This window comes from Fonsecaea pedrosoi, assembly GCF_000835455.1.
Source record: "Fonsecaea pedrosoi CBS 271.37 unplaced genomic scaffold supercont1.1, whole genome shotgun sequence".
In the NCBI taxonomy this organism is placed as follows: Eukaryota; Fungi; Ascomycota; class Eurotiomycetes; order Chaetothyriales; family Herpotrichiellaceae; genus Fonsecaea; species Fonsecaea pedrosoi.
In genome coordinates this window covers 3,994,834-4,016,489 of record NW_013550615.1, presented here as the reverse complement: position 1 = coordinate 4,016,489, position 21,656 = coordinate 3,994,834, and the positions used below count along the sequence as shown (strand labels likewise).

Sequence of the window (21,656 nt, the reverse complement as noted above, 5' to 3'; positions counted from 1 at the left end):
TACGTCCAATCCTTGCCATTCCAAGACTGGATCCGATGTCTGATAGGACATGATCATGCCTGTAGAGCTCAGGGGAGATTGATTGCTGAACTTCATTTTGCCATGGCTTGATAACACTCAATCTTGAATCTCAACACTGCTGGGATTGCATGGATACAAATCACTTTGAATCAAAGACACTTACGCTATCTCGGTCCTCCGTGATGGCTGAGGTTGGTACTCCTCATTGCCCTGGTACTATTCTTTCGAACTCCTCCTTTCCGTATAGGTTGGCTTGAATGAAAGACAGTAATCCGTTCTCACTAGCATGCTTGATATTAATCTTATTGAACCTCTTCGACCTCGGCTTTGCCGCTTCGCCAGAGTGTGTTGGAACTATACCAGTGATGGACCTCATTACATGGAATTTGGGAAAGAAAGGGGAGCGTGAGCTCCAAGGCATCAAGATCTGCAACCGAGTTCGGACTGTCGATAATGTGGCCTCGAATCCAGCTGATGAGCCTCTTGGTGCACATTGAGCAGGACCGAGCACAATGGTATCGCAAATTCTCTGTTGCAGAAGGGAACAACAGCTGTTAAAGCAGTATCTACAGCTGTGTCGCTGCTTTATGAGGCACCAGCACCACCACCAGCGCCAGCACCAACAGAATGGTAGAGCGGCAAGATTTGAGCTTCACACCAGGATAATTACCACGTGACCGCCCGTGACATTCTTCCATAATTTTCAAATGTAAACGGTGCCTCCCACCGGAGCAATAGTACATAGAAAAGACCGGAATTTCCAGGTACGAAGTGGTCTTTGTGTCATGTCGGTGGGAATCAGTGAAGAGAGATCGCGAAAGAGGAGAAAAGTCGAAGCCGCTACCATCACCAGCCCAGGTCAACTTCACCAAATTCTACAATTTTCGCCGTCTTCATCTCCAGAGGACATTAAAGCAGGTATTTTCAGAGTGACACGAGTTCGAGAGGCCCGATCAGTTAACAAGCGCAGCTGTCGACCGATTTACAGACTTTCTGTCTAACCTCACCAACGAAGATGTCCCGGATCGGATCCAGCATTTCAAGATCTTGAAGAAGTACTGCGACGAGCAATCCTCGGCCTCCCATGATCAAGTCGACTTCCCCGATCTCTTGTCTGCGTGGCACAATGCGAGTCAGGCCAACGCTGAAGTCGTTCTCGCCGCCATTCCTCGGTTGCTTACACGATTCTTCGAGACGATCTCCAGCCATGTCGACTTCCGCGATTTCGGAATCTCCCTGTGCCACAGTCTCCTCAAACGAGATCAATTACGGATATTCGACCGAGCGTTATCGTCACCGAGATCCAAGGAACATCTCATCATACCGAGTTTACAGCTCTTGACAGAGATCATCAGCTTCGATGGCGGCGTGCTTGCAACCAATGTCTTCAGTCGACGCGATTTGCTATACCGGCGGCTTGATGGTATTCTCAGCCAGACGCCGGCAACAATGGCGCAGGGAGCCACGATAACTGCATATCAGGCGGCTTTGGAGTTCGTCCTGGCAAATCTAAAGTACCTCGACTCCGCCTCCAAAGCCGAGTTCATTACACATGGCAAGACGATCTTATTGGCAGTGCGCAACTTGTCCAGCTTGCCTATGGGTATTGTCACAAAAACCCTGAAGAGCTTGGAGACGTCAGTTATTGGCGATGGTACCCTGAGCCGGCAGATCAAGGTTCGAAGTTTCAATTCTGGTGTCTTGTCAGCGCTCGCCAAGCTGTATGACTACGCCACCAGCGAAACTGGCGACCCTTCAGTGGAAGTTCGAGATGCTCTTCAACAGCTGCTGATGCAGGTCTGCACAACATCGAAGGGGGTGTTACTTGGCCAATCCGGGTGGTACCCGACCGGTTCAAATCCCGAAGTTTCGGAACAAGATGAGAACATGATCGATCTGGGACTGGACTCTCCCTTCTACTTTGACGATTACTCGGAGAGAATCCCAATCAAGAACGCGGCAATCTCTGCCTTCATTCAGAATTTGAGACCCGAAAGCGACGTCCAACAGGCTGACCTGATCGTAGCAATATTCAAGGCTGCCCCTGAACTTGTGGCCGACTATTTTACAAAGAAACAGAAATTCCTTGTCCCACCAGGAGATGACCCCAAATGGCGCGGACAGTTCGCCTTCCTGTTCTCCGTGGTTCAGCTGCCCGTGCCTCCCAACTGTGGTTGGGACGAAAAGCTGCCACGGACTCCGCCTCCTTTGTCGGTTGTCATTGAAAGTATCCTCCCACGCCCATTCGATCGAGCCGCGATCGGAAAGTGCCTTCGGATAAACGAAGATATCATGACCATTTCGGCAGCGCGATTGTTGACAGTGGCTTTCGAGAAGCTTGATTCAGTCTTGAAACTCTTTGACAAGGCATCGGCGCAGTCCCATTTATGGCAGCAAGCATCCCGCAAACTGACAAGTCTATTTGTCGAGCGTATCCCACCCCTGCCCGATGTCGTTACCACCCTTCAAAAGCTGCAAGACGAAAACGAGCAAGTCCGCTCCTTGGTCCTCGAATGCATAGCTTCATACCACGCCATTCTACCCTCGATAACCGCGAATTCAAAGTTTGATTTTGGTGTTCCTTTAGGCAAAAGGCTCCAACGTCTAGAATCCGATGATCTGAACACCACGTCAAGGGATGTCCTAGGGACACAGATAGCGCACCTTGTGCAGATTGCATACACCTCGCCAGCAACAAAGTGGTTTCATAAGACGGCGTCAGAAGAGGTGTCCTTGATTGTGCAGCTGCTCAGATACGGTGCCCAAGACTCCCCCACGGACGTCACGAAAGAAACTCTCCCTGTCCTCGGAGGAGTGTTGATCGACAAGGGAGTATTGAACGATGATGCTCGAACTACGGAAGCATTGATATTGAGCCTTAACGCGACAAAGAAATGGCAGCCGGAGCTAGTCACATATCAGTTTCTGGACAACTGCATATCGCGCACCGTTCAGAGGCCCGTCAAGTATCTAGATCAACTCGAACAAGCTCAGCAGCTTTTGTCCGACCCGAAGCCTTTGAGCTTGCTCGCATGCTGCGTGGCGGAGCAGTGGGTCCATTTGTTGAAGAAGGCAGAAAAGAAAGCCATCAAGAATGTTGCAGAATGGATTGCCAGGTTTTTCTCTGCACTTGACTCGGCAGGCGAGAATTATCGTGTCATGATGCACTTGAAGGAAGAGATGTTGGGGCAGAGTGATGGCAACGAGAAGGGCAAAGAAGCACTAGAAAAGGCCTTTGAGAAGCAGCGAAAGAGACCCGTTGTTTTGCCCAAGGAAGATGTTGTGGAAGGGGATGCAAAACACCCTGAGGCTTCCGAACACAGTGAACTGACCCCAGAGCAACAGCAGCACAGCAACCTGGATATCGCTGAAAACTTTCCGCCGCCACCCGCCTTGCCAACGTCTCTAAGTGGCCTCGATCGCTGGGCGAAACCTGACTTCGAATCCGAGGTTCAAAGCGGGCGCCTAGCCAATCTGATCCGTTGTCTCGTCTCTCCAGAGCCCGAAGTCAGACTTCAAGCCTTGCAGATTCTCCAACATGTCATCCACGCTGTCCAGCAGTCCACCTACGACGAGAAGACGCAACTCTGGCTCCTCCTGGGAGAACTGTACGAGACGGTCAAAAGCAATGGTTTCTCAAACTCGACGACTACCGTAACAGCTCCCGTGCACTCCATAGTGGCAGAACTAGCAATCCACTTCCTCCCCGTCGTCGCCGACCCGTCGTCCCCGTTCTACCGCAAGACCAACACCTTCCTCCTTCGTGGCCCTCAGTGGTCTGTTCCACATATTATCCCTTACTGGCTGAAGGAGACCTTCCTCACGGAACCGGAGATGGACGATGCAGACATTCGCGCGAGCTCTAACCAAGTGATAAGTGGCGGTGGTGGGAACGTCAATGCTCAGGCCCATGAAATCGAGCGCTTTCTCGGCCTCCTTCTCAACTCTCTGCGCACGGAGGCCGATATGGACTTGTTCCGCCGCGCACAGGTCTTTACACGACTATTCTCGTACTACCTGTCGCCCGTCTGCACCAAATCCGCGCGGAAGAAGATCTTGAGGGTCGTCGAACTCGCCACCCGGATCAAAGGTGGGAGTGACACGCTCATCACCCGGACCGGGGTCAGGGAGTGGCTGTCCATCGCCAAGACGCTCAGAGGCCACAGCGGGCATGGCGTCGCCGCGTTCGGGAAGGTGGACGACGAGATGGTCAGCTGGGTTGAGGCGGTAGGGGCACGCGTGGCACAGACTTGTGACGTCACAGCGGTCCACCGGTGGGAGGCTGACAGGAGAATTTTTAGGGAAGTTGAGGATGCCGCCAGGCTTGACGGAGAGGTAGCTGTCACGGGCGAGACAGGGAAGCGGGATGTTGCGTATAAAGCTCGCGCGGGTGGCGTGGCTGAGGACGAGGGTGAAAGCGAAAGCGAAAGCGAAAGTCAGAGCGAGAGCCAAAGTGACACCAACACCTACACCGAATCGGAGACGGAGACGGACACCGACATGGACAACGACACCGAGGACAAAGAATGAAGATGGCGGAGTGGAAGAGATTCAGCATCAAAGCAATCATCATGGATGGCAACCAAGTCCGCTGGTCGAGCAAGGAAGGATCTGGGCCGACCACATCCATCATGAACTTTCGTATTCGGGAGGTTACTCGACTCGACTCGGTACATACTGTACTGTCTTTTGCCATGGTACCACGTCCCTCGCCACCCGTTCCCATCCACATCGGTCCGACCCGACTGTCTCTGAGCCAAATTGGAGCTGTGGCAGATAGGGAAGAACAAATACCCATCCATGCTCTAATATCGCGCGATATGTACTCGGTAGACCGAAGGATAATAACAAAAAAAAGTGCCATTCGTCGTCTGATTAGTCTTTTCTTGTTCTCTGTTTCTCTCACCCCCCACCACAACACTCACAGAGGCTTTGGATCCGTGGGTCGTTATCGTTTCAAAAACATCTTCCATTCCAATCGGAGCTTCCGGGAAGGAGAGTAACAGTTCTTGTTCTCCAGTTCTTCGTCGGTCTATTCCTCTTCCTTTTTCCCTCTAGGTGTCCACTGTCAAGTTGACCGCTGTGTGGTCTATAGTCCTTGTTCGGCAAAGGAACGTCCGGCGCCCTTCAATTGCCTCCTCAGAATCGATCCGAGGGGGTCTGCTAGTATGTAACCCTCCCCAGGCGTCAATGCTGTACAGAATTCCGACTGCTTGGGGCGGTCACTCTGTCCAAACACTCAATCTCTCCATTCGAGTGGGCAGACGAATGTTGCGGCTTCGGTAGCATGTACAATCACAAGGTGCAGCGGATCAAAGGTGTCGGCTTGTCTCGCACGGTGCCATTCAGACCATATATTCCAGCTCATTCGCTCAGAAGCTTACTAAGTCTGCTCATTCGTCAGTCATCGCCCTCGATCGTAGTCACTAAGCCGCCGATGTTAGACTCACCTCGTCCAAAGAGTGCTCGCTTGCTCCAATCCATCGCCAACAACATCCTCGTCCGGAAACTGACACTTTGTGCAAAATAGATGCTCCTCCATAAGTAGACGGCCATCAACCCACCGCTGAAATTCAGACCGCCAAAATCAAAAATGGCGGCGTTTCCAATGTAAGCCAGTGAACCCATGTGGTGGTACTCAAAGGCCTTGTAGACGGCTTCGTCGAGGTCTCCAAAATCGACCTCGTTGGCCTTGAAGCCCGGGATGGCGGCGGCAATCTTATTGAATTTCCGACCAAGATACTGACCTTGTTGATTCGCACGTTGAGCCGTTGCGGGAAGAGAGGTGAGTTTGGAATCAATCTGGACAAGCAATTCGTGCAGCTCGCCGAAATCTAATGTGCCGGATTTATCCTTGTCATATTCCTGAAACAGCTTGTCGAGTCGTTTGAGATGGCCGGCCGCCTGGGGAAACCGCTTGCGCACTTTTTGCGCGACACTGCGCCAATCTTGGAAGGTGATGTGCATTTTTTCCGGGTCTTTACCCTGCTCGAACGCCATCCCACGGATGAAGGTAGTGAGATGATCCGCGACATTGTTTTGGACCGTGGCGCAGTCTCCGATGGCGTAGACCTCGCCCAGTGGCGCGCCTTGGAGTCGCAGATGTGTATCAGTCTCGAGGGCGTGTCGGTTGTTCTGGAAGTCGCCGAGCTTCTGGGCAATCTTGCGGCTCAATTCAGTCTGCGCGACACCAGTTGACCATAAACAGAATCCCATAGGGAGCTCTTTTGTGACCGGGTTCCCATCCTCCATCTGGGAAAAGATGATTCGGTCGGGCCTGACTTCCTTGACCCGCGAATTCGTCAGGACCTCGACGTGATCATGTTCGAACCTCTTCTCGGCGTAGACCGACAAGGCTTCATCGTAGGTATTGAGGATGTGGCCTCGCGACTGAATGACGTGCACCGACACTTCGTTCCGTAAGATCCGTGGAAACGACTTCAAGAGGTCCTCATTGAGCATGTCGTATAGTTCGGCGGCGAACTCGACCCCCGTTGGGCCACCGCCACTGATCACGAACGAGAGCAGTCTCCTTCTTTCTTCGTCAGAGGTCGTGGGCAGGCAGGCAAGTTCGAGATTGCGGAGGACCTTGTTCTTGATCAGACGCGCATCTTCTATGGTCTTGAGGAAGTTGCAGTTTTCCAAGCCCTTGACGCCATGAGGGTTGGTGGTGGAGCCGACTCCAATGATCAACTTGTCGTAGGGAAGATAGAAATGCTGCCTATTACCATCGGCGTCGACCTGGGCCACTTCAACCAACCGTTCAGCGAAGTCGACGTCAACAGCTTCAGCCCTTAAGAAATGCCCTCTCAATCGATTGACAATCCTGCGGACTGGCTCGACCAGCGATCGCAACTCCAGAGTGCCCACGGTGGCAGAAGGCAACATGGGTGTGAACAGGAAGTAGTTGTCGGGAGACACGACAGTAACATGATAGTCACCGGGGTGGAGTTCTTTCAACATGGCGACGCTCCCCCAGCCCGTGCCCAGGACGACCAGTTTGGGCTTGTCCTTTTGCTCTCGCATGTGCTCGCAATCCTCGTCATCGACCAGTACCTCGGCGATGGGCAAGTTCTTTGGCCCTCCTCTTCTGGGTGACAGTGCTGCTTCCGACACAGCAATATCACCGGCCGTTTCGGGTGCTTCTCGGTATGTGGAAGCATCGTAGAGGAAAAAGGCGAGGACCAAGGTTCCGGAGAAGACGATGAAGATGCCCGTGTATGCAAATATCCGGTAACAGAAGCGAACGAAGGGTCCCTTGTTGTTAGGGAGCTCTTTAGTAGAAATGTATCGCACTGTCCCCGCAGTGGGAGGGTAGACGAGACGGGAAGGGAGCTTCGATAGACCGATACTCGTGTTTCTAGAAGGCGACTGGGCGATCCGCAGGGTTGACAGAGCCCTGGAGGATTGTAGGCATAGTCTCGTCGGTTGGATCGGTTTCAATTGAGGAGAGGCATGGAGAGTAGGAACAGGGCGCGAGCGGAGCAGAAGGTGTCGCTGGCCGCTGCGAGCCAATTGAGGAAGGGCGGCCATGGTCGAAGAAGGGGAGGCGAGAAGATCGTGGCAGGTTTACCTCATGGTGAGGACTTGTGGTAGATATGCGAAAGGGAGCAACAAAGGAGAGGTATTCAAAACTGAACGCTGTACAAGTAGGGCAGATCTAACCACGAATCCAGATACGAGCAAAGAAAAGGAGCGAAAAGAAATAGACGGGGATGATGCTGGACGTGGGTATGACGGAATGGCAGCGAGCGGAGGAGCGTGGCGTTTGTGGTTGGGTAGGATAAATGATTGAAGCTTCAAGCTTGTTGAATGCATGTGGCACTTTTGTGGCTCATGGGCACCAGCTGGTGTGGACTGGCAAGACTGGCTTGACTAGGCATATAATTTAATGTGCGTTTGTTCCTACTTGTGTACTTGCTGGTGCTTGTACACAACTGCGGCCCTGTGCCTGTGCTGGTGGTACTTCTATCTTCCTACCCGCTCGCCCACTTCACTTTACCCACTGGGCCACCCCATCGGTGCATTGGAATGGCGATCGGAAGTGCGGCAGCAGACCTTTCATCATCAAACCCCTATTGGGTGCCTATCGTCACCCTCTCATCATCATCAGCATCATCATCATACACTACAGTGGCTTCGCTTATCAAATCTCTCAGCTCCTTTTACTCGATTCGATCCAGCGATCCAACCTGTCGCCTTCGGGCAATTCTTCGCAACGAAATTCCATTTATTACCTGCCTGGCTATCTGAAGCCCTAGGCCTCTTCACCCCTCCAACCCCTTAACTCCCTCTTTGCGGCGTTCGCTCGAATTCCTTATTTGAGAAAAAATAACTTCGTGGGGGTATCATATAACGACGCAATAAACATTCTCGTCCTGTGTCCCAGTAACTGCGCAGTCTGCATATCCTCCCAAAACTCCTCGGTCCTCTCAAGAAATTCACAACGTCTTTCCGCCTTTTTAGTGTCCAGAGAAATGCCACGCGACCATCATCATTCGTAAATGCTGCGTCTGTCCTTAAAAATCTTCGTCGTCCCCATTCTCCATCGACGACACACTCGCTGATCGTTGCGCATGGCCATTCTTTGGCGGTCGCCCTCGAGCTCGCTTGGGCGTCCCTCCGACCGACCCAGAGATACTTTTGCGCTTTCGACCGCGTTGCGCGCTCGGAGGTTGGTCCGGCGTCACATCCATCATTGCGCCCATTGCTGCCTCCTCGGCAATCTTGACTTCATCGTCGACAGCCACAAGTTGAACAAATTCTCGGCATCTCGCAACCATTGCGCTTGCACTGTTGAGCGATTCTAGAACCGCATTGGAGTTGTGCCAGAACTTGTCCCCAGTGATTCCATGTACCCTGACCGGTTCCTTTCCAGCTTCCTTGGTCTGCTTGTTCTGTTGCATCGCTCCCCTGACATCTCGCGACAGCCCGTACTGTCTCTTCAGAAAGTTCCTCGCTTCGGAGATCAGTGTGATGGCGCAAGCTGCCGTCGTCAGCGATCTTAACATGGCCGGATCCACAAGAGGTGCTGGGTCGGGGGTAACCACATCGGCCCCTTCAGTCTCTGCGTGCTTGACGGGGGCAGGTCCAAGGTGTGACTCGATCGCCTGTGCTGTTTCGCCACCATTTCGACCAAATGCAAGCTCTAGCTGTAACACAGTATGCAGAAGCTCGTCCATCTTCTTATACTCAAAGAATGCCAGGTTCTGAGTCACAAATAGGACAAATAAGAGATGTTCGGGAATCTCATCCCCTGCCACATCCAGTTTAGAGTACTCGGTGTTGAGTTTCGATATCAGATTGCTGATGAACTTCTTCACATACTTTGAGCCACTGGTGCTAATGATGGCAAAAGCCGTGGCAAGTTTGGCCGTGTATCCCGGAACCAAACCTCCTTGCGGATTCTTGATTACCTCGTTCTGATATCGAAAGGCGGCGAACACGGCGTTGACATACTCTCTCTCACAGACGGATTCGTGCTGTTGATGCAAGTGCTCATGGGCAATCCGGGCAACACGGGCAACCTGGGGCTCCGTACTGGTCTCCAGAGCCACAAATGCCGACGTACTTTGTTTTGGGTGCGTCATACCCTGGTGGTCGATGCTGGCCAGTGTTTGAGCTGCGAGCAGTGCTTTCAGACCAGTTTCAGACGTGATGATGTGCAAGAGGTGGTCAACCAGCGGGTTGGTGATGGTCGCAATCGCACTGTCATCCTCGCGGGTCTTGCTGTCGCCACCAATGTTTTTCAAGGCCTGCACCTCACCATCGCTCTCGCCCTTCTTCGCCACCTCTTTGACAGCCGCCCGCTTCCCGTACAATTCTTGAAATACCTCGAGCACTGTAATCTGCATCTTCTCCACGTCACATTTGTCCAGCTTACTGAATGACGTTCCATCTAGGACCTGGAAGAACGTTTCTCGAATATGCCGTTTGTTGAATTGGCCCGGCCATGCTTGACAGACGAGACCGAGACACTCCAGCGCCCTAACTTGGATCTCAATAGGGCTGTCTCTAGAAGTGTGTTCCCAAATGCAGTCTGCAATCACCCCTGCAACTGAGTCACCTTTGTATGTAGGAAAGAGTCTGCGAAACTCCTCGCGATATTGTTCCAAGTCGAAGACTTTTCCAGCGACACCAAGCAACCGCAAGCACATCCGTTTCCTCTTGGTCTCCTCCATCTTCTCTGGTGGCGCGGGCGCCGTCCCTCGCGAAGTTTCGCTGAGTAGCACATTCCGCACCAGTGATATCGTGAACCTAGCAAGCTTGATGGTCTCGTGCAGCACCCCGTCGATGCTTCTGAGGCACCACATCACCTCCTCAATCACTTCGCGTTGCACAAGCTTCGGACTAGCTCTCAGAAGGTCCTTCTGAACCTCTTGCAGCAGTGGAGCTTGAGTGCTGGACAGTTGTGGCAGGACCAGACGAAATATGGCCACAACTGATTTGAACTTTGGGATGTTATCCTGTTTAGCCAAGTCTTTGAGATAGCTCTTCAAACTGGTTAGATCTGCGGGCACCACTGCCTCCGGTCGAGCTTCAACAAATGCAACAAGAGTCGCCAACTCTGCCGGTCCCGACTCAGAGCTATTGGCGGCGTCCAGGAGTTTCTTGACAATACGGGCGCAGAGATGCTGGATCTGGTCAATGTGTTTGGAGTCTTTCAGCTTCCAGACTAAGAACTCCTTCAGAAGTGGTGCCAGCCGCGCCGTGTCGTTTCCAACAGATCTGACAATGTGAGATTTGAGGTCCTCAATAGCGACATCCAGATGCGCAGACTCGGCTGCAGAGCTCAGCGTTGCCAGTTTAGGATCAACCCAGATCTCTGCCAATATCTTTTTTGCAAGCTCAGCCACGGAGGTTTCTTGATGGGCAGTCCGTTTCAGGAACTCGACCGCGATAGCTTCTTTCACATTTGCTCTCCCTTCCTTCAAATAGACATCTTTTAAATGAGCCATGGCTCTTTTCTGCACCCCAACGTTAGGATCGTCAGTACATTTGAGAAGCACCATGAATGCCTTTTTCTGAAGTGCGGGCCTTGGCATGATGAATCTGGCAATCAGTGTCAAGGCAGAATCCCTCACCATGGACGAGTCATCTGAAGCACACTTCAAGACCATGTCCACCAGAGCCGGTCCCCAATCGAGCAGACTTGAATCGATCTCCAGCATAGCGACGAAGCTCTTCAGGCTGCGAGTGCGAACTTGAGCCTGATCACTCGCAATCGACGAACTTAGCGTTGTGGCGATTTCCAAAAACATTCGACAAAATCGCCCGTTGAGAATGCTCAGCATATAAGCTAATTGGGCTTCGTGTTCAGTAACTTTGGTGTGACCGTTAGCGATCTCGTTGTATTTGACTGATCCGGATAGCTGTTGCAATATCGCCGAAACTGTCCTCTCAAGTGTCGAGTCGAGTTCAAAGTCCCGTTCTTTATCCTGTGGCTGTGTAGAGGCTTGATAAATGAGACCTCCGAACTTCACAAGGAAGAATGCCTGTGCAGATTTGGTTCTCAGACCCTCCCCTCCTCTCTGGCTCAAGTAGGAATAGACAATGGAAAATGGCCCCCTTGCCGATACAAGTTCGTGGGCATCGAGAAGAAAATGAGGCCGCTCCTTGACAGAGTCCGACAGATCTCGGGCAATAGTGGTCGTGTGTGACTCTCCCTCCCCCGTGAATGCTGAAAGCGAGCTTCGAGCAGATGCACGGATTTGGGATATCGCAGACCCCATAACCCCCAAGGATTCAAGAGCCATGTTCTTCGTCGAGGCTGACTTGTCTGTTTCGGCAAGGCTTTTCATTCGAAGAGCCAGCGCTGTGAGAAGCAACTCAGACGCTGGCCAGTCCGGTAAGGGAAGCACCAGAGTGAGGTCTTCCACAAACAGATCGAGGATATTGCGGTAAGGCGAATCGCCAGTCTTGGTGACTTTAGAAGCCTTGTCAATCATCCACATGACAATTTGATGGGCACTTGATGATGCATCATGGAACAGACTCTGTGCCATCTCACCTAGCCTTGATAACGGTCTCTTCTCAATCTCCTGTGTTGTGGAAACTGAGTCAACCTCCATATCACTGGCTGAATCCTCACTCTGGTCTGAACTGTCGGATGCCTGCGATTCCTTCCTAGGTCCTCGTCGTGATTTTCGGCTTCTTTTCATACCTGTTTGCATAGCCGAGGTCTGTACTAGCTGCATGAAAAGAGCAGAGACCAGTTGGATATTCTTGCCAGGTGCGAGCTTATATTGTCTTGCACTCCTGCTATTTGAAGGCAGCTTGTCTAAGGACGTCAAGACTTCGTCCAATATTGCCCGCCGCTCACCAGGGAAGGCTGCGTAGAGTCTGGCAAGAGCAGCCATGGCTTGTTTTCTCAACCGCTCGTACGCTTGAGACCCAAGTGCGGATGCTTTGTCGTTATAAGCATTCTGGACAAAAATGAGCTTCGCTGCTAGGAACTCAGTGGCATTAACAAGAGACCCGGCTCCTTTAATTTCCACGCACATCCTCGCCACAAGATCCAGCAGTTTGCGTCCAACATCTAGCAACCGTTTGAGAGGTTCGTGGTGCGCCGAGGCGTAACTGAAAAGTTCACTGTTCTGTCCATCTGGACGGGCCTCGACAATCGGGATCAAACAGTTCTCGAATAAGTTCACCAGCACATTGGGCAACCATTGCAGTGCTTCCAGATTGAGAAGGTCTTGATTCTGAGGAGCACCTAGAACGGTGTAGATCAGAGTGCACGCTGAAGCAGCTCCGCTCTCCGCAGTGTGAAGCTTCGACAGCCAAGTGGATGTATCCTCATCGGATGCGCCCAGAGGTACTTGCAAGTTGATTGCCTGTGCACGTTCTATCACCGGCTCACATATTTTTTGAAGTCGCTGAAGATATTCCGGAGAAACATCACAGAGCCGACCTGATGTTAGGAGCTGATTCAAGGTCGATTGAAGTTTCTCCTGTAAACGGATTGCAAGTCGGGGTTCAGTGTCGTCTTCATCGTCGGGCAGATCGAAAATGCCATTGGGCGGTCCCTGTCGTTCTTCTGAGTTGTTGAGGTCAATTTGATCTCGAATCTCGAAAATCTCGCCGAGTTGGCTTTCAAAGCTCGCTAAAAGCTGGTCATCCTTCTGTTTCTTGGAGGTGGTTGCTAAAACGGGCTTGGTAGGTGGCGGAGGCTCGTTCTGTCGTTTTGGAGTATCTTGTATATTGACGTAGTCCTCTTTTCTGAAGGACGGGGGCGGCTTCGGTATGTCGATAATAATGGAGGCTGGTTTAGTGATGGGCATCTGAAGCGTTTTCTTCCGGGCTGCAGGGGGGGTTCCAGTTGTCGAAGACTTGTATGTATAATCTATTTTGGACATTTTGAGAACCATCTTTGGTATGGAGTTCAGTTCTGCCCTGATGGAGTTGTCATTCTGGACTGGGGCTCGAGGAAACTTGATCTCAGATAAGCGGCGAGGATCAAGCAGGGCCGCCAGACGTTCTCTGGTCGCGGGAGTGTCTAGTTCGCTTCGATATACTGCCTGGCGTTCGGAAGGAGAAGTGAGTCGCGAATCATTGGAGCACGCAAGTTGAGGAAAAGGGACGCATTCTGTGAGGTGAATTAGAAACGGCAGTAACTCTTGAGTGAAGTGGGCATACCATTCGGCTGGAGAATCGGCATGGTCATGGGAGTGTATTGGAAAGCCTGATCCACTGAGAGTTGTCTGTCATTGGAATCATTCTGCCGCCGTCGTGGGACAACGACCTTAATGGTATCGCCCGTCATATCCATGGTTTTGACACTGGTGAGTGATGGGAACTGCGCAAGGCGGCCGATGCAACTATCTCGACGACTCCGCCAAAGACGGTGGAGGGGTTGAACTGGGCTGGTTTATTGTCAGGACACACGCCATGACCCTCATAGTCAACAAACACCTAGCGCAAGCTGCCAGTTGTCCTCGGTATGGGGGTGGGTTGTCTTGACACAAACCGTCTGCGCAAGCACGTAGAGATGAAAGTGAGGCTCGAAGTGACTAGGCACTGCTAAAGTCAGGCTGGGCACGGCTGGGGAAGGGATCTTCAAACCGTGATCCGCTCGGTTAAGCTGCGGTTTCAATACGAGATCGCGCTTACCAGGGTTGGCGGCAAAGCGGCTGCAGGAACGAGATCCCAAATTTTATCTCGGGGCTACAAAAAGTCAGCCACCATCTTCTCAAACACTCGAAATTTCATCATGGTTGCGATAGGTAGCCTTTTGTTCTGCGACGCCTGTGGCTCACTGCTACCGCGGATTGTCCCAGGCGAGAATCAAGACGACCTGGTCCAGTGCGACGATTGTTTTCAGTACACCCAAGATACCTCATCCAAAGTCATAACTTCAAAGTCCAAACCGAGTGCCTTTCCATCCCCTCTACGTGCAAAGCATTCCGAGGTGCAGGCTGTCAACGCCGACGAACTACAGGTCGAGGCTGTCATCTCCAGAGAGTGCCCTGATTGCCACCGGCCAGAAATGTTCTACCATACAAAGCAGCTACGAAGCGCCGACGAAGGGACGACTGTATTCTACAGATGCGAGTGTGGTTTCAAGGATGTGCAGAATAACTGAGATGACGCTGAGTCGGGGTCTGAAATGCGACGCTTTCTAAAGCAAACCGGTGCTATACAACAACCTCTGTTGGGATGGTGGCATATTCCATCTCCCCAGTTTTCTCGTATGCGGCCATATCAAGAGCAACAACAACGCTCTCACGGACGACTTGCTCAGGGTCATTCAAGAATCTCTTCAACATATCCTCCACACCTGGTTCCTCTCCTAAACTGCCGAGTGCCTCGGCAGCCTCGTGTCGAACCATGCTTTCTTCCTTGGTATCCTCCAGCACGGCCAGCAATGCAGGTATTGATTCTGGATGCGATAGTTGTCCGAACACAAAAGCCACCTCGTGACGAAAAAGTGCGGATGGATCTTTGAACCCAGAAGCAAGTGCGTGAACGGCAGGCTTTGCCGTGGGGAGGTCTGGTGGAGACGCAAGGTCTCGAAGCGCAAACATGGCACGATACCGTTGGAACAAGGGCAACGATTGGTCGAGAAGGGTAGCCTGTAGATTGGATATCGAAGGTGTTTCTGAGGACAGAGGCAGAGGAGGCGCAGGATCGATCGAGGCAAAGTCGCTTGACTTCAAGCTTTCGCTTCGCCGGCTCTCAGAATGAGCCCAATTGATGCGGTCGACGGCTATCTCACATGTCTCTCTAACCACCACCGGCTCGCTCTCGTCGTCTTTCATTTGTTCCATAATTTGTAGACTTGACATGTCTCCCAGTGCCCCCAGGGCCTCGGCTGCCTCGTGCCTACACATGGCATCTTCCTCCTTATTTTCAAGGACCGCTCGCAGGAACGGCACCGCCACTAGATTCCTGGTCTGTCCCAGACAATATGCCAGCTCGTGTTTCAAAAGCGCAGAGGGAGAATCGAATGCAGCGGCAATTGCTTCTATTGCCTCTGTTGCCTGTTGTCCAGGAGTTTGTGAAGCGACGTGTTTGAGGGAGAATAGTGCGCGAAAGCGTCGGGCAAGTGGGACGTTCTCGGAGGTCAAATCTCTTCTGAGGGTAGGGATGGTCGTATCGATCTGGGGATCAGGTTGCGTGGATGAAGCCATATTTGATCTCGAGTCCTCTTGCAAACTCTGGGGCATCGCTGATCAGCAGCAAGAAGATAGTAGAATTGTTGCTTGTGATGTCCTCGTCATAGACGGAGCTATCGCTGAGTGTTCGGAGGCTCACCAAAATTTTCGCGGGGAGACCCGCAAACCCTTATCGATAAAGACAGCCACAGCCAAGCCCAGGCGCTGTACTGGTGGTGCCTGGCTCCCCGTGACGTCCTCATACAGCTAAGGAGGCACAGAGGCTGCGGTGTATGTTTCTTGAATCTTCCAACCTACTGTACACGTTGGTTGCGCGCTTCATTAACAGTCCTCATTCCCCCCATCCTCCTTTCCAACCTCTGTATATCTCACAACAAGACACTCACATCAACCTTATATCGCCACTACCCTTTTTGTTGACACAACTATGGGTTCCGTCGTCATTCCTCATCTGGTCACTGGCTGGCACGTCGACCAAGCCATTCTCTCCGAAGACGAACGCCTGGTGGTCATCCGCTTCGGCCGTGACTGGGATCCTGACTGTATGCGACAAGATGAAGTCCTCTACAAGATCGCCGACAAAGTCAAGAACTTCGCTGTCATCTACGTCTGCGACCTCGACCAAGTCCCGGACTTCAAACAGATGTACGAGCTCTACGATCCAGTGACCATCATGTTCTTCTTTCGCAACAAACACATGATGTGTGATTTCGGCACTGGCAACAACAACAAGCTGAACTGGGTTCTCGAAGACAAACAAGAGCTTATCGACATTATTGAAACGATCTACAAAGGCGCCAAAAAGGGACGAGGCTTGGTGGTCTCACCGAAAGACTACTCAACAAGATACAGATACTAGACGGAGGCTACGTCGCCTTTACCCAGGCGCACAAATCCATCCTCACCTCCCTCCTCTGCGAACGGTGCAGAATATGGTGGAATCCACTGCACGGTTCTTGCAAGATATTTCCTCCTACAATGACGATGATGGATAATCACTCCTCGAGAGGGATTGACTGGACACAGATTGTCTAGTCAAGAATAATATTCGCTGCGAAGGGATGGCTACACTGGCAACAGGCCACACGCGGAGATGATGGGTTTTGGAATTGGGAATGGGACCTGTGGAATTGGAGCAGGCTCGGTTGGTCTCTCACTGGACGTCCAGATATTTAATGAAATTTTTGCTGACACGACTTTACATCAAAGCCCACCTCGACTGAGGCTCCAGAAGTCTATGATTTTCATGTCCGCCTCTCCAGGTACATTACCCTCGCCCACCCCCTTCGCGTTCCAAGAGGCCCCCTGCCGCTCATGTGGTAGCGACAATGACTCGTTTTGGAAATCTCGCCCACAGGTTGATTGCTCTGGACATCGAAGTCCGTCCCTTCTGATGCCCCAACCTGGTCCGTTACCTGGTCTGTTGTAGAGGTCGTACCTATACCAGTAAATCTACCTTGATGACTCTTCGCGTCGCTTACATGCACTTAAGACTTTGATGCTCGTTCGGCTGTTTATATAGCTGTAAAACGGGCGCGGGCCAGACCACAACCTCAAAGTGTGATCTGAGAATTACTTCTTTTCAACCATATGATTGATTGCATCACGTGCCTTTTCTTCAGCTCCTGGCCATCTCGGCGGGTGATTTAATTTGGCGACCAAGTGGGGGTGAGATGGTTGAAGCGAAACCATCCAACACGCACCCTTGCAACGCCGCTTCATTTCCATATCCATTTCCATTGCACCGTAAAATGTCTCCCGTCAATTGAGATCTGGCCACCTTTACCGCTTTTTCGTGCGTTCAATTCCAACTCCACCTGTTCATGCATGGCTCTGGACGATTTTTTCCGGATGGCCTGTCTCTCTGTTGTCTAGTCTCTCCTTGATTTTATGTGCCAGTGACCTTCCCACCATGAAACCTCGCCCGCCGCAGCAGTCAACTCTATGCTGCCCGTAGCACCGCTTGGGATGAAACAATCCGCTTCTCTAGACTGCGTCAATATCCTTTTCAAGTGTGCAGTTTCTCCGCAGAGCGCGACTTCCTATCAGTCTTGATCGGCGACAGTTCACTGCGACCCAGACCCCTCCAACATGGCCTTTGGAACGATCATTACGTTGACCATCCTACCAATCCTCATCTTCGCCCTTTGGCATCTCACGTCGACCATGCTCCCCCCTATACCTGCCCTTCTCCGCAACAAGCGCATCATCTTACTCATCGCTCACCCGGACGACGAGTCGATGTTCTTCTCGCCGGCCCTGCAAGCCCTAACCCACCCTTCTCTACAAAACCACTTGAAGATCTTATGCATGAGTACGGGCAACAGCGAAGGTCTGGGCGCAACACGGAAACAGGAATTGGAAAAGGCGGCGACGACGCTGGGACTGAGGCGGAAGGAGGACGTCTTTGTGCTAGAGGACGAGCGGTTCAAGGACGGAATGAAGGAGGAGTGGAAGTCTGAGGATATCGCGCTCGTGCTGGCCAGTGCATTTGCGCCGCACCTGAATTCTCCGTCTGCTGCAGCAACCCCGGCAATGCCCACATCAGATTCCGACAAGGAAAAGGACAAGGACCGACGAAAATCCAAGCCAAACTCTGTGAAACACACCAAATCCGCCTCTCGCACAAGCATAGCAACCCCGCCCGCTCCAGCGCAAAAGGAGGTAGAAGGACCCCGCGCAACGATCGACGTGCTAATCACCTTCGACAAGGGCGGTATCTCAGGCCATCCCAACCACATCGCCTTGTACCACGGTGCGTCCCTGTTCCTACAAAAGATCATGAAAGGCCACTCTGGCTATGCGTGCCCGGTCACGCTGTACACCCTCCCCTCGATCAACATTGTGCGGAAATACTCCTTCGTATTAGACGCCATACCCACCCTCCTGGCCGGGATCTACGAGACCATATTCGGCAACTTGTTTGGATCCACGACAGGGAAAGGGAAGACCGCCACGGGGTCCAAGAGCGCCGCAGACCGAGTCATGTTTGTCAACGACATATTCCGGTACTGGAAGGCGCGCGAGGCCATGATCCACGGACACAAATCTCAGATGGTCTGGTTTCGATGGGGCTGGATCGGCCTAGGGAGGTACATGGTCGTGAATGATTTAAGGAGGGAGCGAGTCGTGGCGGGTTAAAGGGTGAAGAGAGGTGGGAAAGATCACCAAATGACACCAGTAAATCTGAAGTCAAATTCTCTTTTTTTTTTCGGGAACCCCTAAGGAGCTTTACGTGTTTTCTCTCTTTCGGCGCGAAGGAGGGAAAAGGGCCTCAAAATGAGGAGTCCTCGCTAGGGGCAGGGGAGCGAGGGACAGAGGGGAGTCAAAATGGGTCTGTGTCTATTCAGCAGACCCGCGTCAATGGCTTGTGGATGTGTCACATTGGGAGGGAGGCTCTTTTGACGGTTCTTGCTTGTCCATGATATCCAATTTGGCTTTTACCCCGTAGAAGGACTCCCAAGGGGGGCCTTTTTTGTGACCCGGGCGACTGTTCGTTGTTTTATGAGAAACTGAACTTGCAGTACCACATTCTTACATAGCGAGTTGTCGCGATATGTCCACACATGATGGATGATGTTACACTTGTTACACGTCCTGTTACACGTCCTGTTGCTCACCCGCCATTGCGTCACTCCGTCTGCCTTTCCCCTTCTTCGTCTTCGCCCTCACCCTCATCGTCCCTCGTCGCTGAGCGACTTTTCCGACGCCCGCGCTCTCTCTTGCCTTTCCCCACGATTCCACCCCAAGGCCTCCAATCCTCGCTCTTCTGATCCGGACCGGGTACCTGCGCGCCCACGACCTGACGATCACTCAACCTTTCTTGACGGACAGCCGCCTCGAATCGGAGTACCCAATCACTCAGGCGGCCCGAGGAATCGCCGCGAACTTCGTCTTGAAATTTAGTCAGAGCGTTCCCGGTAGGCCCGCGATGAATGAACCCAGCGGCATGGCGGAGGCGAGTTGGGGAATAAGAGTCGAGCAGCATGCGCATTGTGCCTGTCCTTGTCGTTTGGAGGGAATTCGCGCTCTGAATGGCCGCGTGCCGCGATTCCCTTCCCCAAATACACACGTGACCAGTGGGTGTGTAGTAGGGGATGATATTTGGTAACCAGTCTGTCCACTCCGCGATGATATTGGGGATACCTCGGTACGGCCAGTCTGTGCCTTCGTCATGTGATGTCCAATCTTTTCGCTTGATGGTGTTGCGCACAGCAATAGAGATGAGTTGGATGTGGCATTCCAGCTGAAGGGAAGCAAGCACATACTTGTGTTTTAGATCGAGGAATGTAGCAGAAGGCAAGCCGTCGTAGAAGATGTAATGGTAGTCGGCGTCTTCAAGGAGGCTTCGGATTTGGTCATACATTTCGGAGAGGCGGGTTCGTTCTTCCTCGAGCAGGGCCATACACTGGCGAAGGTCTTCGACAGCCTTGTAGAGCTTCCTCGCTTCGGACCTGGCTTTGACCCGAAATATCAGATCCTCGATTTTCGGCTGGACGTTGTACGGTTCGTTATGGAAGACGTGATAGACTGACTCGACCGCCCTTCGTGCAATGCGACCCTCACCGTGTCCTCTCTCGATCCGCGCCTTACTGTGTTGGATTGATAGTACAAAGGTCCACTCCAGTAAATGGGTCCAGATATATTCCGGAATATCCAGGTTGTAATTGCGCGAGATGTAGTCAAGGAGCATGCCTCCCAGTGCGACTTCATTGTTCGTGCCGAAAACATGAACTACCGTAAATAAAAGCCGCGCAGAAGGTCGAAGAGGTGAACCCTCCTCATAAAATGTGGGACTCTCCAACTCCTCCTCGTCGTACTTGTCCAGAGCGTCAACATCGATATTCCAAGCCGACTTGAGAACGCTCTTGACGCTGCCTAGGTCTCCTTCGCGGCCCATCGCGACCATAAGATTGCAGAATGTTGCCTCATTACCGTTCAGCCCTTGGTTCACGAGCTCGTTGAAGATGCCAAGAGTTTCCAGCCTGATGGACTGTTCACTTTTGGGATTTTTGGGCGATGCGACTCCGTGGCCAAAGAATCCGAGCGGTCTGGTCTCCAATGATCGACGAAACATGTTATGCCGGACTATCCGTAGTCGATATCGTTCGTGTCTATTATATGCCTCGTTCCAGGTTAGGGCCTCCATGAAGTAGTTGTAACAGTCCAAATCAGGTTCAACAGCGTCCTCTCTCATGGCTTTGCGAAACACATTCCTGGCAAATGATCCCACCCCAGCCGCGGCTGTACACCGTAAGAGATGTCGATATATGTCGAGACCTAGGGAATGGCCATGTTTTTGTCGCTGAGTGACCAGGGAATCAAGGATGTTGATAAAAGTGGCCACACGCTCTTCCAGTGATCTGACTATTCGAAACTTCGGCTGCGTCTCTAGACTCGGCTTTAGGTAGCGGAATAGCTTTCCATAAGGAACAATAAAATGCTCGGGATCCAACGCGCAGATGGCACGTGCGAAGGTCTGGTCGTCTGCATTTTCAATGAAATCGTCCCCGATTTGAGGTGTCACCAGTCCCAAGAGTATACGGTCGGGATTGTTTTCTTCCAACAAGGCCTGCATAGACACCACTTTCCTTGCTCCATGAGTGGAATCCGCTGGCGGCACCTCATCAATTGTATATTCTATCGGAGAAGGATCATCGTGTTCGTCGAGGAGGGTCGATTGCTTCGCCAATATGAAGGGAGAAAAGGACACGGTCGTAGAGTATGACCGGTCGAAACGTCGTTCACAGCGAGCATTGGGAAGGCATAGTCCTTTGTCCCAGTGCGCCGGGGAAAGGGTTTGGCGACGAAGAATGTGAAGGGTCAAGTGAGGTATCCGACTGGGCGAGGGTTGCGAGAAGCCATTGATCAACCTCACCAGAGGCAGCGAGCCATGCATCAATACACCGCAGATAGACGGCGACCCGAGCTAGAGCTGGAAAGGATGGCAACTAAGTCATTGAAAAAGATTCTGGAATCTGGCGTTGGGAAGGGAGCGGTTTGCGCGATGGACGGATT

General features: G+C 52.1%; 8 protein-coding genes across 8 annotated transcripts; 4 read left to right on the top strand and 4 right to left on the bottom strand.

Moving 5' to 3' along the window:
• Positions 1-806: 806 nt before the first annotated feature.
• Positions 807-4,551, top strand: Z517_01466 (uncharacterized protein; the record flags this gene model as incomplete). Its single annotated transcript, XM_013434426.1, has 2 exons — positions 807-939; positions 992-4,551. The coding sequence occupies 2 exons, from the start codon at positions 807-809 to the stop codon at positions 4,549-4,551; spliced, it is 3,693 nt and encodes a 1,230-aa protein (XP_013289880.1).
• Positions 4,552-5,421: 870 nt separating this feature from the next.
• Positions 5,422-7,554, bottom strand: Z517_01465 (uncharacterized protein; the record flags this gene model as incomplete). Its single annotated transcript, XM_013434425.1, has 1 exon — positions 5,422-7,554. The coding sequence occupies one exon, from the start codon at positions 7,552-7,554 to the stop codon at positions 5,422-5,424; it is 2,133 nt and encodes a 710-aa protein (XP_013289879.1).
• Positions 7,555-8,540: 986 nt separating this feature from the next.
• Positions 8,541-13,792, bottom strand: Z517_01464 (uncharacterized protein; the record flags this gene model as incomplete). Its single annotated transcript, XM_013434424.1, has 2 exons — positions 8,541-13,609; positions 13,660-13,792. The coding sequence occupies 2 exons, from the start codon at positions 13,790-13,792 to the stop codon at positions 8,541-8,543; spliced, it is 5,202 nt and encodes a 1,733-aa protein (XP_013289878.1).
• A 441-nt stretch (positions 13,793-14,233) lies between these two features.
• Positions 14,234-14,605, top strand: Z517_01463 (uncharacterized protein; the record flags this gene model as incomplete). Its single annotated transcript, XM_013434423.1, has 1 exon — positions 14,234-14,605. One exon carries the CDS (start codon positions 14,234-14,236, stop codon positions 14,603-14,605), a length of 372 nt encoding a protein of 123 aa, XP_013289877.1.
• Positions 14,606-14,657: 52 nt separating this feature from the next.
• On the bottom strand, positions 14,658-15,689 carry Z517_01462 (deoxyhypusine hydroxylase; the record flags this gene model as incomplete). Its single annotated transcript, XM_013434422.1, has 1 exon — positions 14,658-15,689. The coding sequence occupies one exon, from the start codon at positions 15,687-15,689 to the stop codon at positions 14,658-14,660; it is 1,032 nt and encodes a 343-aa protein (XP_013289876.1).
• Positions 15,690-16,065: 376 nt separating this feature from the next.
• Z517_01461 (mitosis protein dim1) lies at positions 16,066-16,497 on the top strand (the record flags this gene model as incomplete). Its single annotated transcript, XM_013434421.1, has 1 exon — positions 16,066-16,497. The coding sequence occupies one exon, from the start codon at positions 16,066-16,068 to the stop codon at positions 16,495-16,497; it is 432 nt and encodes a 143-aa protein (XP_013289875.1).
• A 1,232-nt stretch (positions 16,498-17,729) lies between these two features.
• Z517_01460 (uncharacterized protein) lies at positions 17,730-18,779 on the top strand (the record flags this gene model as incomplete). Its single annotated transcript, XM_013434420.1, has 1 exon — positions 17,730-18,779. The coding sequence occupies one exon, from the start codon at positions 17,730-17,732 to the stop codon at positions 18,777-18,779; it is 1,050 nt and encodes a 349-aa protein (XP_013289874.1).
• A 490-nt stretch (positions 18,780-19,269) lies between these two features.
• Z517_01459 (uncharacterized protein) lies at positions 19,270-21,537 on the bottom strand (the record flags this gene model as incomplete). The annotated part of the gene is made up of 1 exon (XM_013434419.1): positions 19,270-21,537. The coding sequence occupies one exon, from the start codon at positions 21,535-21,537 to the stop codon at positions 19,270-19,272; it is 2,268 nt and encodes a 755-aa protein (XP_013289873.1).
• Positions 21,538-21,656: the final 119 nt, after the last annotated feature.